Source organism: Bison bison, unplaced genomic scaffold (genome assembly GCF_000754665.1).
Source record: "Bison bison bison isolate TAMUID 2011002044 unplaced genomic scaffold, Bison_UMD1.0 scf7180017864251, whole genome shotgun sequence".
NCBI classification, from domain to species: Eukaryota; Metazoa; Chordata; class Mammalia; order Artiodactyla; family Bovidae; genus Bison; species Bison bison.
In genome coordinates this window covers 1357591-1375477 of record NW_011494823.1, presented here as the reverse complement: position 1 = coordinate 1375477, position 17887 = coordinate 1357591, and the positions used below count along the sequence as shown (strand labels likewise).

The 17887-nt window shown below is 48.1% G+C and overlaps 1 protein-coding gene and 1 pseudogene across 1 annotated transcript in view; both read left to right on the top strand.

Annotated features, from left to right (window-relative positions):
- Positions 1 to 8165, top strand: part of LOC104994121 (2-acylglycerol O-acyltransferase 2-like) — an 11548-nt gene extending 3383 nt beyond the window's left edge. The window contains exons 2-6 of the mRNA XM_010847585.1: positions 1724 to 1902; positions 4797 to 5001; positions 5318 to 5492; positions 6556 to 6755; positions 8011 to 8165. Of these exons, the coding sequence (XP_010845887.1) occupies positions 1724 to 1902; positions 4797 to 5001; positions 5318 to 5492; positions 6556 to 6755; positions 8011 to 8165 (914 nt within the window). The remainder of the gene's footprint in view (positions 1 to 1723; positions 1903 to 4796; positions 5002 to 5317; positions 5493 to 6555; positions 6756 to 8010) is intronic.
- Positions 8166 to 15323: 7158 nt separating this feature from the next.
- Positions 15324 to 17887, top strand: part of LOC104994119 — a 19155-nt pseudogene continuing 16591 nt past the window's right edge.

The following is a 17887-nucleotide window of genomic DNA, read 5'->3' as shown; positions in this document are numbered from 1 at the left end:
GAGGAATTGGAGGCAGGAGGAGAAGGGGACAACAGAGGATGAGATGGCTGGATGGCATCACCGACTCGATGGACATGAGTTTGAGTGAACTCCAGGAGTTGGTGATGGGCAGGGAGGTCTGGTGTGCTGCGATTCATGGGGTCACAAAGAGTCGGACACGACTGAGAGACTGAACTGAACTGAACTGAATGAAAACTTAAAAAAAATAATGAACTACCAAAGAGTCATTTCGATGACTAGTATATGGTAAACATATTTTACCATCATTAATATTGAAAGGACAAAACAAAGTGCTCCAAACAAACCCTGAAGCCAGCACCAGGAGGGCAGGAATTCCTGTCCGTTGTTCACGGCTTAACCACCAGCACCTGACAGGTTGGAGGTGCTCTGAAGAAAGCAAGCCTCTGTGAGCCCCAAACTATTTTGATTTATGCATTTTGCTAGTACTCAGACTGGGCTTCCCTAGTGCCTCAGCAGTAAAGAAACTGTCTGCAATGCAGGAGCCACAGGAGATGCTGGTTTGATCCCAGGGTCTGGAAGATACTCTAGAGGAGAGCATGGCAACTAACTCCAGTATTCTTGCCTGGAGAATCCCATGGACAGTGGAGCCTGGAGGGCTACAATCCACAGGGTTGCAGAGAGTCAGACACGACTGAAGCAACTTAGCACCCACGAATGCACTATTCAGACTGGGTCAAAAGTCCCCTCCTCCAGGAAGTTGGACATGAATGATAGTCCTGGTTTACCCTACTTTCAAGTAGACTACAGGTGTGGAATGGACTTCTTTATGAGTATGAGCAAAAGGTGTTCAGTGGAGGGAGTGGAATGGAGAGGACACAATATTCTCTAACAGTGAGGCTCAATTAGCATCAGATTAAAGACAGTCCCAAAGACCACCGTCAGTGGTTTTGACCTGAGTCAAAACCAGGATTAGCCTCTGAAGGGACTCAGAATCATAAGTCTAGGAGGAATTGCTCACTGGGGCTGTCTCTAGCCCTGGTGCAGTCCTGATGAACAGACCAGGCATGAGTTGCCCTCTTCCTCCCTCCTTCCTTCAGCAGGACAGAGCCTGGCAGCAAAGGAAAGAGCTCAGTAAAACTAAAGAACTTGGGAGTTGTATCAGCTGAGCGGCTTAGTGTAGCTGGAACATGAGGTGCATGTGATGAGTGAGACTGGAACAAGAGAGGGTTTGGGCCACCAGTGGAGAGCTTGAGCTCAGGCTGAGCTGCTTGAGCTGACCGTCAAAGTTATGAGAAGTCATGGGGGGACTTTCACTAAAGGGGGAATGTAGTGGGATTTATCTATGGAAAGATGGGCTGGGGGTAGACAGGAAGTGGGCTGGGTAGAGAGAATACCTTTTCTCTGGGGTTCTAAATATTGAGTACTGGAAAGAGTTCACCCAGTCACATCTCCGTTAGGCCTTTATTGAGCACCTGGTGACTACAGAGAGAAAAGGAGGTGGAGGGGGAAGACTCAAATGAATAAGCGATCTGGTGCAGTGGGACAATGCGAGTTTGAAATTAGGCCAATTGGTTTCAAATCCAGGCTCTCAATGTGACACTGGTGGTGTTGACAGCATTCTCTCCTCCTCGAAACCTTGGGAAGCTGGTCTCTTCCTCCTGGGAGAAGGGCTGGAATGGACAGTGTTGCTAGAGCTGGGTATATGGGGAGAGCTCGTTCCTTCATACCTCTGACCACTAATGGTTCCTGCTTCCCTTCCCAGACTTGGTCTGCTACATAGTCTTCATTGGCCTCCTGTTCACAAGATTCTGGATGATCAGTATCCTGTATGCGATCTGGTGGTACCTGGATCGAGCCACACCACGGCGGGGGGGCAGGCAGAGTGCTCTCCTAAGAGGTGCGACCATATGGAAGTACCTGAAGGACTATTTCCCCATCTCGGTGAGTAAGGGGCTGACTAGGGAGTGGTCAGGACCATCGTCCCCACGTGTCCATGTGGAAGTGTGACCCTGTGTGCAGTGAGCAGAATACTGGGCTGGGAGACAGGTGATGGGCTGTCACCACTATGTGGCTAGAGGAAGAGTCAGTTTCTGTCTGATTATGGTTGTCCGACTTCAGTGAGGTGAGGCGATTATGAGGACTGATGAATGAACAGGATTTGAGGAACCTTGTAGGCCATGTAGTGAGGCACACTTATGTATCTGACAGGTGTAAATCCCTCAACAGTCTAAGTTTGGTGTGAAGGAATCTGTAATGAAAACAAGCTTTCAGAGCATCTGGCTGACACTTTATCAGATGATGATACTGATACCCTGATAGGGAAGAAGGTGTGAGTGAGGATACAGAGCAGGTTCTTTTACTGCTTTTAAAGTGTGTGCATTGGCTCTGAGAATAGAAACAGAGCAGAGAGCCCTCAGGGTGTATCCTGCCCCTGTGTATTTGATATGTTATGTGTCCTTGGACAGAGCTTTGCTCATTCGGAATCTCAGTTTCCCCAGGGATCCTCTAAACAGTCCAGTTCCTCCTCTTCTGTCTATCTCTTAATCTCTGATCTCTGGCTTATGGTACCTCGTGTCCATTTTGTACACTGGACCCTGGACCCAGGGATTAGTCCTTAGGGATGCAGGCCCCTGAACTTTAGTGAACTGACTTTTGCTCCATTCCTGAATCCCAGACAGGCTAAACCCTTGGATGTAAGCGGTTGTGATGGTTAATTATCTAGTGGGGACAGGAAGAGGAAGGCAATGTGGACACAGAGAGGTGCCAGGCAGGGACAGGTGGCCCTCTCTGGACACAGGAGAGAAGAGTGTATACAGTGACACCTCTAGGAGTGGACATCATAGGTTGTAATACGGGTCTGCAACGTGTCAGTTGTGTGACCTTAGGTGAGTTACACATGCTCTCTGAGCTTCAGTTTCTTCATGTGTAAAGTGGAGATGCTGCCACATACGTCATTGGGTTGTGTGGATTCCATGAGACATCAGGTGATCCTGGGGCTTCTGAGGACAGCATCTGGCTCTCCTGTCACCCCTGGAACTGCTGTCTTTTGCACATCTAGCAGAAAAACTCTGCTGAGCATCTCTGTGCCGGTCTTATCTGTGTCTGCTCTGTCCCTCCTGTATCAAGGTTTCTCCTCCAGAGTATTTCTTGCATAGGACACTATTGACATTGTGGGAAACATATTTGTAGAAATTTCATGAGCACAGGGTTCAGGATTGTAGGCCCCTGCAGTCCGCTGGCAACAACAGATGCAGACGGCGGGCAGTACCACCGAGTGGCTAGCAGAGGGAGAGATGACACGCACTTTCACCTCCCTGTCCTGAACTGTCCCTCAGTCCTGGACTGAGGCCTGCAAGAGGCGCTGTGGCTCACAGAGTCTGGACTCTTGTCACCTCCCAGGACAACTTCCAAGTCATCCACACACCTTAACAGAGCAGGCCCTGCAGGGATCTTCGGTGGCCGTGGATAGGGGGTTCAGGGAGTCTCTACCGGAAACAAGAGTACAGCCTTAGAGTTGTCGGGTGTTTTGTTCTGAGGCCTTACTGAAGATTGTATTCAGAGATAGCCTCTCAGAAATCTCTGAGGAGCTGTTCTAAAAGGGAAGGGAGAAGTCAGTACTTATGGGGCTTTGTTGGAAAAAACAAAACCAAACTAGCCATGTAGCTAAACATCAAAAGATTACTGCCAGTCAAAAAGCAGACGTTTCCAGTTAATGATTTTCATGCTTTTCTACATATGGGGAGATGCAAAGTCTGGGCTCACTGCAGTATTTCCTATGATGTGCATCCTCACTCTCTGTGACCAGTATCCTGTTTTCCTCCATCCTGAATTCCTTTTAAGGCCCATTGTCAGTTGCAGCTGCAGTGGTTGCTGACTTGAAGGCAGGCAAGCAACATTCCTTGTGCTAATAATTCTGCTGGGGTACTCCACTCACAGTCCTTTGCACTGTGATTCTATGAGCTAGAGCCTAATGGTAGAGTTTCTAGAGAATTGAGGAGACTAATCTGAGCACTGGAGCTTTCTAAATGCATCTTATGGGCTTCCTAAAGAGGTATTGGTGGAGAATCAGGCAGTGTTCCCGGAGGACAATTGATTCCCCCTCATCCTGAAGATCATTTCAGGAGCAGGGTTTCTGTGTAATATATCACTATCCAGGAACAGCAGTGTCTACACAGGCCAAGCCCTGAGCAGAGGTGCAGTGCTGTGGGCAGGCTGTGACCTGGTGTTAGGAAGTGCTGCAGACTTGGCAGGACACCTCCCTGACCCCTCTCCACCCACACCTGCAGGCATCACTAGAGACTTCATGGGCCTCCTCCCAACCTCTACCTTCAGCATCCTGGGGTCTCTTACACTGAGTCACAGGGACTCAGCAGTCCAGTTCTTTACCCGGGACAGAACTCTAGATACCACAAATCTGGGTGAGAGGCTCACTCCCTCCCATGATGACTCCTTCATTCTGGTCAGGCTCTGCCTGGCACAAGGTCTGCCTTCACATGGGACAATGGCTTGTCTCCAGTCTTCTTCCCAGGAGTCCTACCTCTGCCTTGGGCACGGTTCTTCCTTCCCAAGCAGGCGGCACTGGCGTCATCCATTCGTGGCACTGTGTTCTCCGTCTCCATTCCATGGTCTCCCTGAGTATCTCCTCTGCTTCATGCTTGCACCAGGGACAAGGACCCTCAGACAGGCCATCTCACCACAGGACACTCAATGGGGTGTGATGGCACTGGGCACAGGGGGCACATAGAAGGTCAGCACAGAAACTCAGCAGGGAGATCGGAGTGGGGTTTGGAGGGGACTGGGTGCAGCCCTGATTCACCAGATTGCTGTCCCTGCAGCTGGTCAAGACTGCCGAACTGGACCCCTCCCGAAACTACCTCGCTGGCTTCCACCCTCATGGGGTCCTCGCCACTGGAGCTTTTGCCAACCTGTGCACGGAGGGCACTGGCTTCTCCTCTGTTTTCCCAGGCATCCGCTCACATCTGATGTTGATGTACTGCTGTTTCTGGGTCCCTGTCTTCAGGGATTACGCCATGTCTACAGGTGAATTTTTCCTCTCTTTCTATCCCAGGACGATAGGGGCTCAAGACATGAGGAGGGATTTTTAAGGAGGACGGCCAATTGTTCTGTACTTCTTTCAAATGAATGTGTAGTAGACAAGGAGATGAGACCCAAGGAAGCATTACCTGCAGCTCTGTGCTCAGTGGTGACCTCGGGGGGATATTGGGAAAAGGGGTAGTGATCAGTGCCGGTCATCAGGGCACTCCCAGCTGGGGAGTGGGGGATAGCCCAAGTCACATACTCCCGAACCATGCTTGCCCCCTTCACAATGTACGTGACCGCTTTCCTCTCTCCCCAGGGCTGGTCTCATCAGATGAGGAGAGTGCTGTTCAAATTCTGAGCAGGAAAAGAGGCGGCAACCTGCTGTCCATCGTTGTTGGGGGTGTCCAGGAGTCACTGATTGCCAGGCCTGGAGCCTACAAGCTGGTGCTGCGGAACCGCAAGGGCTTCATCAGGCTCGCCCTGACGCACGGGTATTGGGAAGAGGGCTCTGGGTTCAACTGGAGATTGGCAAGGATTGTAGTTTAGAGGGAAGACTGCAGAGGCAAATGCAGATCCTATTTTGGCTGGCAGGGTCTCCTTTCATTAATAATGAAGATTGTATGTTGGTGATAGATGCACTGTCTCAGGCCCACATACCCAGAGATTCTAGAAGGAAGATTTTGTAACTAAAGAGATTACATCTCAAAGGTCATATTGCTGAAACCTTGCATTACATCAGAGATCTAGGAACTCTGGGAGAATGGAGCTTGGGACATAACTTAAAGCTATTCTCCTATCTTTAAACATATGTGAAGAATACAAGCTACCTGGAAGAGATTTTCCCAGAATGTCTGCAGATGTTTTATATCTGGAAGGACTCTCAACAGTACTCTGGTTTGTCTTATGATCCTGTAACCAGAAAGGGTTAATCTTGAATTTGTGCTGGACCTGCTTTTGTGACTTTAACCCTCATCTGCAACTTTTGTTAATGTAGGAAGGCATAATGAATGAGCTGCCTAAGGAAGATAACCTGAGTTGCCCTCCTGTAAAGGATGTAAGGAAGTGAAACTAACACATTCTCCTGCCTGAGGCTCCTCATTCTAGGGGGCATTTGCAAGGATCAAATAGTCTGTTTAGTTAGTTTCCTCACCTATATCCCAATCTATGATCCATAAAGAACTTGGCAACCTGGCCCTTTAGCATGGTTATTTGGAGGCACTAGCCTGCCATCTTCTTGGTCAGCCACTCCAAATAAAGTCCCTTCCTCGTCCCAACACTTTGTCTAAGATTCACTAGCCTATCTTGTGACAAGCAGAGCGAGCATGGACTCAGTAACAATCCAAGTGCCAGTCCTTGACCCTGAGAAGAGCCATGACCTGCTTGAAGTTATAAAAGAAGCCCTGGCAGGTCTAGGAGACACCCGAGGCCTCCTATTTTTGTCCCAGGGCTCTGTCCTCTGTTCCAGTTCCTGCTCACTACGTCCCTTCAGGAAGCTAGGTGACCAGCTTGTGCCTTCTTGCCCCTCCACACACCCTCTCTCCTGTCTCCCTCTAGGGCAGATCTGGTGCCGATCTTCTCCTTTGGGGAGAATGACATCTATGACCAGGTTGAGAACTCTCCTGGCACCTGGTTGCGGTGGTTCCAGGACCGACTTCACAAGAGCACTAAATGCTCCATCCCGCTCTTCTATGGCCGTGGAGTCTTCCAGTACAGCTTTGGTCTTATGCCCTACCGCCGACCCATCACCACTGTGGGTGAGCCTAGACCCGGGCTGGGAGGGGAAGGGCTATTGTGTAAGAGGCCTGGGCTTGTGCAGCAAGGAGACCTGGACATAGAGCAGTACACCCTTGACTTTGTGGAGCACAAGTTCTAGAGTGTGAAACAGACACACCGGCAAGTAACCCTCTGAAAGGCAGTCCAGAATGAGAAGAGTAACAGGGGCACAACGGCCAGTAGCCTCTACTGATCACTGTGCCCCTGCCTGTGTCAGGCACTGCACTGGCTCCTTACATGCAGCGGCTTAGTCTTCCCAACAACTTGTGAGGAGGGACTCTCATCCCCATTTTATTGATTGCAAACACAGACCCACAGAAGATAAATCACTTCCAAGAGATCAGCCTGCCCTTGGTAACAAAGTTGAGGTTTGATAAGGGTATTTGACTTTTTATTATGCAGGAGAAGGAGGGTATAATTCTGACCACAGGGTCTAATGACAGTAATTGGAAAAAGTGGATACAAGGCCTTTGCAGTTCTGTTAGAATTGTGTGTAAAGTAGCAATCAGCGTCTTTGAAGGAGAGCCAGAGGGATTTCCTGGTAAATAATGGGCATGGTATTCCATAAACTTAGCACCATCTTTCAACTATTTGCTTTCTTCTTGAATTCCACCTAGTTCCCAATGGCAGTACTAATAGAGCTGTTCATCTCCACTCACCCAGTCATTTCTTTGTCGAGTACAGGCAACCCCCTCTACCAAATTCCCTTCGTGTTGTGTGGTGCATATTCATGAATGTTTATAGTGCTGCTACCACTACAGCATTCCCAAGAGAAGACACGGCAGCTGCTTTCTGATCCACCTTCTCCCATAGATACAAGCTCTTCCAGTCATGGCATCTGAGAATCCCAGATTCAACTTTCCCTGAGGCTAAGCGCACATCCCCAGTGTTTACTGGTACTGATTTTTCCTGGCTATGTGACCTTGAACAAGCTATTTAACCTTTCTGGGCCTCATTTCCTCAGGAGTCAAACAGAAATAATACCAGGTTATATCCCCATAGGATTATTAGGATAACATAAGAGATAATGCATGCAAATGCCAGCTGGCTGTATTGTTGATATATCAGAATCTTGAAGTTGACCCAACATCTTAGAAGCTGTAACACAAAATAGAATTGAAAGGGAGTGAGTTAGAGTGCTTACCTGCTCAGATGACCATTCTAGTGGGAACACCAAGATCCCTGCACCTTCAGTGGTTCCTACTCTGTATCACCACTCACCTCTGTGTCTTGCAGTGGGGAAACCCATCGAGGTGCAGAAGACACCTCATCCCTCCCAGGAGGAGGTGGACAGGCTTCACCAGCGCTACATAAAGGAGCTGGAAAATCTCTTCGAAGCCCACAAGCTCAAGTACAACGTCCCCAAAGACCAACACTTGGAGATCTGCTGAGCACCTCCCCAGAAGAGGGGCTCCTCCAAAAGGCAGGGCTGGCATTAGGGAGGATGGAGGGAGGTGCTGGAGTTTACGTGAACAAAAATATGGTTTAATGTGTTAAGCACTGATACTGGAGTGTTTGTTAAACAGTCAGCATCCCCATGAATAGAGAGAGCCAGGAGCTGCACAGCAAGGGTCCCACACTACACAGCACCTGCTCCCTGACATCCCTCTGTGTCCCCACACTGCCCTAAGGGACTTGCCCTTGTGAGAAGATCTCCCACCAACATACAGGCTGACTCAGACAGCCTGAGGAGCACAGGAGCTGTCAGGTATAGTAGAGAGACTCAGCGGCCCTCAGGATTGGGCAGAGCTGGAGTCTCCTCCTAAAAGCAGGCTGCTGTTGACCTGGAACAAGTTCTCAGACATCATTACCCACAGGGCACAAAGGACCTGCTGGGGCCTAACCTGGTGACAGTACTGGATGGTAATGAAGTGATAGTTGACAAGGGGTCAGTCAGCACAGATCTGTCAGCAACCACGTGGGCTGGCCAAGCCTCACCCTCTCAGGTGGAATGGACTTTGCTAGGGTCAGAAGATGGGGGAGGTGGGAGTGTGGGAGTTGTGAGAGAGCAAAGGCAGAGAGGAGGGAGCGGTCAGAGGGCATGTGGGTTAGACTTTGTCTAAGAGTCAGGGTCAAGGTGAGGTTTAGGGAACACGAGGCTAAGGTTTAGGCCTTTGCGCAGCAAACTTCTATGGAGATGGGATTGGGCAGTGCAGACAGGGTCCCTGAGAATTACTGCCTGCTGTCTAGGGGACTCCTGTTCTGTCCAAGGGTTAAGAATTCATCTCCAGGAGGCCTTGGAGGTGCTTGAGCTGGAGCGATCATGGACCAGATAGAAGGGCAGTGGATACCTCAGGCTGGACTGAGTGTGGGTCTTAGTGACCCACAGCAGGGCAGAGTCAGCTGCCTCTGCAACTTGCTGTGTGCTGGGCTCTGGGTGGATGCTACACTGAGTATCTCAGTGTGACTAACAGTGACCTTCTCTTACAGATGAGGTTCATATCAGAGATTAAAGACCTTTCTAGAATCCTGGTTCCAATATGAAACCTGTCTGCCCAGGTGTTCTGCTCTCACCTTGCCTACTATCTTCCCAATCTTGGCAAAACTGTACATTGAAAACACCAGTGGCATCAGCTGGATACACACTTCCACCTACATGACACTATCTGCTGGCTGTATGTCCCCTCACAATACTTATTCCCTCCCATCTTCACCTATAAATGATTCATCCATAACTGAGGGTCCAATCAATGCCAGCTCTTCCTCATCCTTTCTGTTTATAAATACTTGGAAATGGCTTTAAAAGATCTGAGATGGTTTGTGTCAAGCACAAACTACGTATGGAGTTTTGTTAGATTCCATATCTTTCTCTCACACTCTACCAGAGAGCTGACCTGAGAGTTTCCTTCTTCTACAAGTTGAACTGGTGCCATGTCTGTCAAGTTACATCCTCAGTGAGAGAATGAATAGAAACAGATGGGCAAGAAGTTTCCTTCTCTCAGCTATTTTATGAGGGGCCCTGAATTGAACGAGAACAGCATCAAACCCTGGTCTTATCATTAAATATCAATGTTCAGTTCAGTTCAGTTCAGTAGCTCAGTCGTGTCCAACTCTGTGACCCCATGAAACGCAGCACGCCAGGGCTCCCTGTCCATCACCAACTCCCGGAGTCCACCCAAACCCATGTCCATCAAGTTAGTGATGCCATCCAACCATCTCATCCTCTGTCGTCCCCTTCTCCTCCTGCCCTCAATCTTTCCCAGCATCAGGGTCTTTTCAAATGAGTCAGCTCTTTGCACAAAGTGGCCAAAGTATTGGAGTTTCAGCTTCAACATCAGTCCTTCCAATGAACACCCAGGACTGATCTCCTTTAGGATGGACTGGTTGGATTTCCTTGCAGTCCAAGGGACTCTCAAGAGTCTTCTCCAACACCACAGTTCAAAAGCATCAATTCTTCTGTGCTCAGCTTTCTTTATGTCCAACTCTCACATCCATATATGACCACTGGAAAATCCATAGCCTTGATTAGACGGACCTTTGTTGACCAAGTAATGTCTCTGCTTTTTAATATGCTGTTGAGGTTGATCATAACTTTCCTTCCAAGGAGTAAGCGTCTTTTAATTTCATGGCTGCAGTCACCATCTGCAGTGATTTTGGAGCCCAGAAAAATAAAGTCAGCCACTGTTTCCCCATCTATTTGCCATGAAATGATGGGACCAGATGCCATGATCTTCGTTTTCTGAATGTTGAGCTTTAAGCCAACTTTTTCACTCTCCTCTTTCACTTTCATCAAGAGGCTTTTTTAGTTCCTCTTCACTTTCTGCCATAAGGGTGGTGTCATCTGCATATCTGAGGTTATTGATATTTCTCCCGGCAATCTTAATTCCAGCTTGTGCTTCCTCCACCCCAGCGTTTCTCATGATGTACTCTATGATGAAGAATTAAAAGGGCCATCTCCCTCAAAAGGTATTAAAAATGTTAGAAATTCTTGTTAGAATTACCCTAGATTAATGGGAAATATTGGAGAAGGAAATGGCAACCCACTCCAGTGTTCTTGCCTGAAGAATCCCAGGGGCAGGGAAGTCTGGTGGGCTGCCGTCTCTGGGGTCGCACAGAGTAGGACACGACTGAAGCGACTTAGCAGCAGCAGCAGTGGGAAATATTACCTCAATATGTTATGTTAAAGGTCCAGATTTTTGTACTATTTCTTTTTTCTAATCTACCATGGACTAAACTATTTTTAATTTTTGTTTTTGTTGTTGTTTTGGTGCTAAATTGTGTCTAACTCTTTGTGATCCCATGAACTGTAGCCCATCATCCTCATCCGTCTATGGGATTTCCCAGGCAAAAATACTGAACTCGGTTGCCATATCCTTATCTAGGGGATCTTCCCGACCTAGCGTCGATCCCGTGTGTCCTGTATTGGCAGGTGGATTCTTTACCACAGAGCCACCAGGGAAGCCCATCCACTTGAAAATACAATATAATTTACCCGAGAAATGAAAGCAAAGGCAAGCCGTTTAAATCCAGTTTTAAATTATTAGTTTCAATACACATAGAACTACTGTGCCACATTTCTCTATGGTTTCTAAGCAGTTACTCTTCATCTGTGTACTTACCTTGTCAGGAACCAGTAACAGGCAGCTTGTGGGCAAGGCAGGTCCTCAGACCACACAGGAGCCACACTGCCCCAGGAAGTATGGTGCTGCCTGGCTGTCGGCCTGCAAGGGGATTGTGAGGTGAGGGCCACAGAACCCCTGGTGGACTGCGGGCACTGTACACTGGTCAGTCGGGGCCATCATCTTAGCCCCTGATACCTGGTAGGATGAAGAGCTCTGGGAAGGGAAGTGTCTGAAGTCACACACACATGTGTCTGAAGTCACATAGCTGGAAAGCGACCGATGCAGGACTGGCCTCATCTCTCATCAGGGCTCTTCCAATCTGCCTTGAGGGAGGGCCCTGGAAAATGCCTCTCAGATGCACCTTCAAGAAAGAGGGATGGTCCCAGTTGCAGAGCTGCCTGCACAGGGTCAACTGATCCTAAGACAGATCCAGGCGGGATGTCAGCCTCGGTCACTTTAGCCCAAATCAGGACCATCCTGATGGGCCATTTTGGTTTATGTTTGCCCTCTGCACAATTCCACTCTCTTCCTTACTCATAAATTTTCCAATAGGAAGAAATGCAATGAATGTTCACCATTTGTACGATCATTTGCATGGTTACCATTTGTGATGAGGAAATAGAAATCAATACCTTAACCTGATATCATTCTCAGTTCAGTTCAGTTCAGTACAATCGCTCAGTTGTGTCCCACTCTTTTCGACCCCATGAATTGCAGCACGCCAGACCTCCCTGTCCATCACCAACTCTGGAGTTCACTCAAACTCATGTCCATCGAGTTGGTGATGCCATCCAGCCATCTCATCCTCTGTCATCCCCTTCTCCTCCTGCCCCCAATCCCTACCAACATCAGAGTCTTTTCCAATGAGTCAACTCTTTGCATGAGGTGGCCAAAGTACTGGAGTTTCAGCTCTAGCATCATTCCTTCCAATTTGCCTTGATTCATGGAGCTGACATTCCAGGTTCCTATGCAATATTGCTCTTTACTGCATCGGACCTTGCTTCTATCACCAGTCACATTCACAACTGAGTATTGTTTTTGCTTTGGCTCCATCCCTTCATTCTTTCTGGAGTTATTTCTCCACTGATCTCCAGCAGCATATTGGGCACCTCCCGACCTGGGGAATTCCTCTTTCAGTATCCTATCATTTTGCCTTTTCATACTGTTCATGGGGTTCTCAAGGCAAGAATACTGAAGTGGTTTGCCATTCCCTTCTCCAGTGGACCACATTCTGTCAGACCTCTCCACCATGACCCACCCGTCTTGGGTGGCCTCACAGGCAGGGCTTAGTTTCATTGAATTAGACAAGGCTGTGGTCTGTGTGATTAGATTGACTAGTTTTCTGTGATTATGGTTTCAGTGTGTCTGCTCTCTGATACTCCCTTGCAATACCTACCATCTTACTTGGGTTTCTCTTACCTTGAACGCGGGTTATCTCTTCACGGTTACTCCAGCAAAGCACAGCCACTGCTCCTTACCTTGGACGAGGGGTATCTCTTCACCTCTGCCCCTCCTGACCTTGAACGTGGAGTGGCTCCTCTCGGCCCTCCTGCGCCTGCACAGCCAGCGCTCCTTGGATGTGGGGTTGCTCCTTTTGGCCACACACCCTGACCTCGGGCGTGGGGTAGCTTCTCCCGGCCACCGCCCCTGGCCTCGGACTTCCGGTAGCTCCTCTCGACCACGCTTCTTCGAGGTCCGTCATAGCCGGCATGCTTCTGCAGTGCTGTCCATCGCGGATAAGGCATAAGCCTAAGGAGAGTTCTTCTTTAAGTCCAATTTTCACTTCAGTGGCTGCAACTCCATTGCCTGGTACAGGTTCTCAGTGGAGAATGGAGCACAGGTGAGATCGGTCAAACCTTGCTCTGACATGCTGAACGCCACAGGAGGCAATTTTCTTGAACACCTACTACATCGATTGGGCTTCCCTGGTGGCTCAACTGGTAAAGAATCTGCCTGCAATGAGGGAGACCTGGGTTCGATCCCTGGGTTGGGAAGTTCCCGTGGAGAAGGGAAAGGCTACCCACTCCAGTGTTCTGGCCTGGAGAATTGTATGAACTATACAGTCCATGGGGTCTCAAAGAGTCAGGACTGAGCGACTTTCACTTTCTAGATATCATGCTGCTGCTGCTGCTGCTGCTGCTAAGTCGCTTCAGTCATGTCTGACTCTGTGTGACCCCATAGACGGCAGCCCACCAGGCTCCCCCGTCCCTGGGATTCTCCAGGCAAGAACACTGGAGTGGCTTGCCATTTCCTTCTCCAATGCATGAAAGTGAAAAGTGAAAGTGAAGTCGCTCAGTCGTGTCTGACTCTTAGCGACCCCATGGACTGCAGCCTACCAGACTCCTCCATCCATGGGATTTTCCAGGCAAGAGTACTGGAGTGGGGTGCCGTTGCCTTCTCCCAGATATCATTCTACCCACCAGCAAATAAGATGTCTGACTACACAGAGAGCCAGAGAAGATATGTATCTGTGGACACTGCACATATTCCATGTAGAGTCTACATAGATACTACAGGTTTGTGCAAAAGCCTGGCACTACTGCTCTTTAGCTTGTGCAATCACATACCTACCCCTTGACCCAGCAGTCCCTCCAGCTTATGAGTCTGTGGGAGGAATAAGGGCACAGGGACAGGGACCAGAGAGAATGTTGTCATCAGAGTCCATCAAAGTGGCTGGCTGTGGTGGTGGAAAGCAGCTTTCCATCGCAAGAGATATTTAAATCACCAAAAGAATAGAGCATGAACTTGTGATAAAATTATATTCAACTGACTTGTAAACATTTTCAAGAATACTCAGATCCATTAGGAAAGCACTGTAACCACAATGAAATTTCAAGGCACCTAGGCAGTCAACCATGAAAGGCAGAGTCCTAGGCACTGGAAGACCAGGATACTCCCTGTGTGACCACTTTGGAAAGCTCTGTGGCTATGTGGAGACTGTAGCATGGACAGGTGAGGGGAAGTCAAGTTCAGTTTTAGACGGGCTGTGATGGAAGTGCCAAGCAGGCTGTGAAGGAGGTTGTCAACTACCCACCTACATAGTTAAGTCTGGAGCAGAGAGGGAGGTCAGGGCTGGAGATGCAGTTTGGAATTTTTCTTCCTGTAGACAGACTCCAAGGTCACGAGCCTGGATGAGGTCTCTAGGGGAGAGAGGGTAGAGAGAAGAGAGAGTTCCAAGGACTGAGGGGACAGAGGGGCCCTGAAACACTTAATCTGGTGAAGGGTAAGAGCCACCATGGAGACCCAGGGGCAGCCAGAGGGGCAAGAGGGAAACCAGGAGAGTGTGGTGTCCACAGACCAAGTGACTTCAAGAAGAGGGAGGGAAGAGCTGTGACTGAGGCTGCTGAAAGTTCAAGACCAGAGCTGAGAACTGACCATTGGATTTAGCAGTTTGGAAACCACTGGTGAAGTTGTCAAGGACAGTTCCATGGAACAGTGGCATCTGAAGTCGAGAGGAGGGAGGACAGAATGGCAGGAGAGGGTGTGGAAATCAGACGGCCCTCCCTGAGTTGTGCTGTCCAGGCAAACTGAGGAAAAGGGCAGGAGATGGAGGAGATGGTGGGGCCCAGAGATATTTATATGGGAGCTGGTACTGATTATTTGTAAAGGGGATCCATGAACATGGCAGGTGAAAGGAGACAATAACTTAGCCAAGTAGTTGTGTAGCTGGGAAGAGGGCAAGATTGCCCTACACTTGCTGCTTCCCTTGCCAAGATTTGAACAAAGGCGATCTGGTAGATAACGTATTGCCTGAAGAGTCCATTGCACTTCTCTATCTCTGTAATAAGTTTATCTAGGCCAGGTGAGTTAAATGTTTTCACCTAGGATACTGGTCTCTGCCAGGGTAGGTGCAATGAGATTCTAGGGCTGGCTGGACACACCACAAAAACACCCCAGCTCACACAAATGCTTAGCAACCTCTGGCAACAAGTGTCTCAGACCACAGCAGAGCTCAGAGAAGCCTCCAGAGGAAGCAGAGGAATCAGCATGGTGGAGTTTGCACCTTTGTTTGTGCCACTGGAATGCAGGCTGTAGACCTTCGCGGTCCTGCAGTTGATCTTCTCTTACTTGGCCCTGAGTAAGGAAAGCTGAGATGGATTTGGGAGGCCATGGGCACCTGCCACTTTGGGTGCACATGGTTCATTGATGGGGGAAAGAAACAGGTCCTAAGGTGGATGCTGAGCTCAGTGCCTGGGGATCAGCTGGGATGAGGGACATCTTGCACACTGGCCTTGGGGGAACTTTGCCAACAGGAGATGTCTGACTGTCCATTACCACTCAGCCCAGCCTGGGACCTGGGAGTGTCTAGAGGAGGACAGAGAGTCAAGAAACCTTAGGCCTGGAACTCAAAGAAGGGCAGCTGAGGAAAGGCATCCGGACCCTCTGATGCCAGGAACAGTAGCTTGTACCTTGTCCCTTATCTCAAGGAAAAGGAGATCCCCAGGAGGGCTTCAGGCACAGAGGAGTGACAAAGTCCAATCTATGGGAGACAAGCTGTAATTTAGGGATCTTCTGTGTTGGGGTGTTGGGGGAGACAGATGACAGGGAGCAGCTGTTAGCAAATTAGGTTTGGGTATACAGTACTTGGATGCAATCTCAAAAACGACAGAATGATCTCTGTTCGTTTCCAAGGCAAACCATTCAATATCACAGTAATCCAAGTCTATGCCCCAACCAGTAACGCTGAAGAAGCTGAAGTTGAACGGTTCTATGAAGACCTATAAGACCTTTTAGAACTAACACCCAAAAAAGATGTCCTTTTCATGATAGGGGACTGGAATGCAAAAGTAGGAAGTCAAGAAACACCTGGAGTAATGGGCAAATTTGGTCTTGGAATACAGAATGAAGCAAAATGAAGACTAATAGAATTTTGCCAAGAAAATGCACTGGTCATAGCAAACACCCTCTTCCAACCACACAAGAGAAGACTCTATACATGGACATCACCATATGGTCAACACCAAAATCAGATTGATTATAGTCTTTGCAGCGAAAGATGGAGAAGCTCTATACTATCAATAAAAACAAGATCAGGAGCTGACTGTGGCTCAGATCATGAACTGCTTACTGCCAAATTCAGACTTAAATTGAAGAAAGTAGGGAAAATCACTAGACCATTCAGGTATGACCTAAATCAAATCCCTTATGATTATACAGTGGAAGGGAGAAATAGATTTAAGGGACTAGATCTGATAGATAGAGTGCCTGATGAACTATGGAATGAGGTTCATGACACTGAATAGCAAGAAGAGATAAGAAAGCCTTCCTCAGCAATCAATGCAAAGAAATAGAGGAAAACAACAGAATGAGAAAGACTAGAGATCTCGTCAAGAAAATTAGAGATACCAAGGGAACATTTCATGCAAAGATGGGCTCGATAAAGGACAGAAATGGTATGGACCTAACAGAAGCAGAAGATATTAAGAAGAGGTGGCAAGAATACACAGAAGAACTGTACAAAAAGGATCTTCATGACCAAGATAAGCACGATGGTGTAATCGCTGACCTAGAGCCAGACATCCTGGAATGTGAAGTCAAGTGGGCCTTAGAAGGCATCACTACGAACAAAGCTAGTGGAGGTGATGGAATTCCAGTTGCGCTATTTCAAATCCTGAAAGATGATGCTGTGAAAGTGCTGCACTCAATATGCCAGCAAATTTGGAAAACTCAGCAGTGGCCACAGGGCTGGCAAAGGTCAATTTTCATTCCAATCCCAAAGAAAGGCAATGCCAAAGAATGCTTAAAACTACCGCATAATTGCACTCATCTCACGTGCTAGTAAAGTAATGCTCAAAATTCTCCAAACCAGGCTTCAGCAATACATGAACTGTGAAGTTCCTGGTGTTCAAGCTGGATTTGGAAAAGGCAGAGGAACCAGAGATCAAATTGCCAACATCCACTGGATCATAGAAAAAGCAAGAGAGTTCCAGAAAAACATCTATTTCTGCTTTATTGACTATGCCAAAGCCTTTGACTGTGTGGATCACAATAAACTATGGAAAATTCTGAAAGAGATGGGAATACCAGACCACCTGACCTGCCTCTTGAGAAATTTGTATGCAGGTCAGGAAGCAACAGTTGGAACTGGACATGGCACAACAGACTGGTTCCAAATAGGAAAAGGAATACGTCAAGGCTGTATATTGTCACCCTGCTTATTTAACTTTTATCCAGAGTACATCATGAGAAACACTGGGCTGGAAGACGCACAAGCTGGAATCAAGATTTCTGGGAGAAATAACTTCAGATATGCAGATGACACCACCCTTATGGCAGAAAGTGAAGAGGAACTCAAAAGCCTCTTGATGAAAGTGAAAGTGGAGAGTGAAAAAGTTGGCTTAAAGCTCAACATTCAGAAAATGAAGATCATGGCATCCGGTCCCATCACTTCATGGCAAATAGATGGGGAAACAGTGGAAACAGTGTCAGACTTTATTTTTGGGGGCTCTAAAATCACTGCAGATGGTGACTGCAGCCATGAAATTAAAAGACGCTTACTCCTTGGAAGGAAAGTTATGACCAACCTAGATAGCATATTCAAAAGCAGAGAC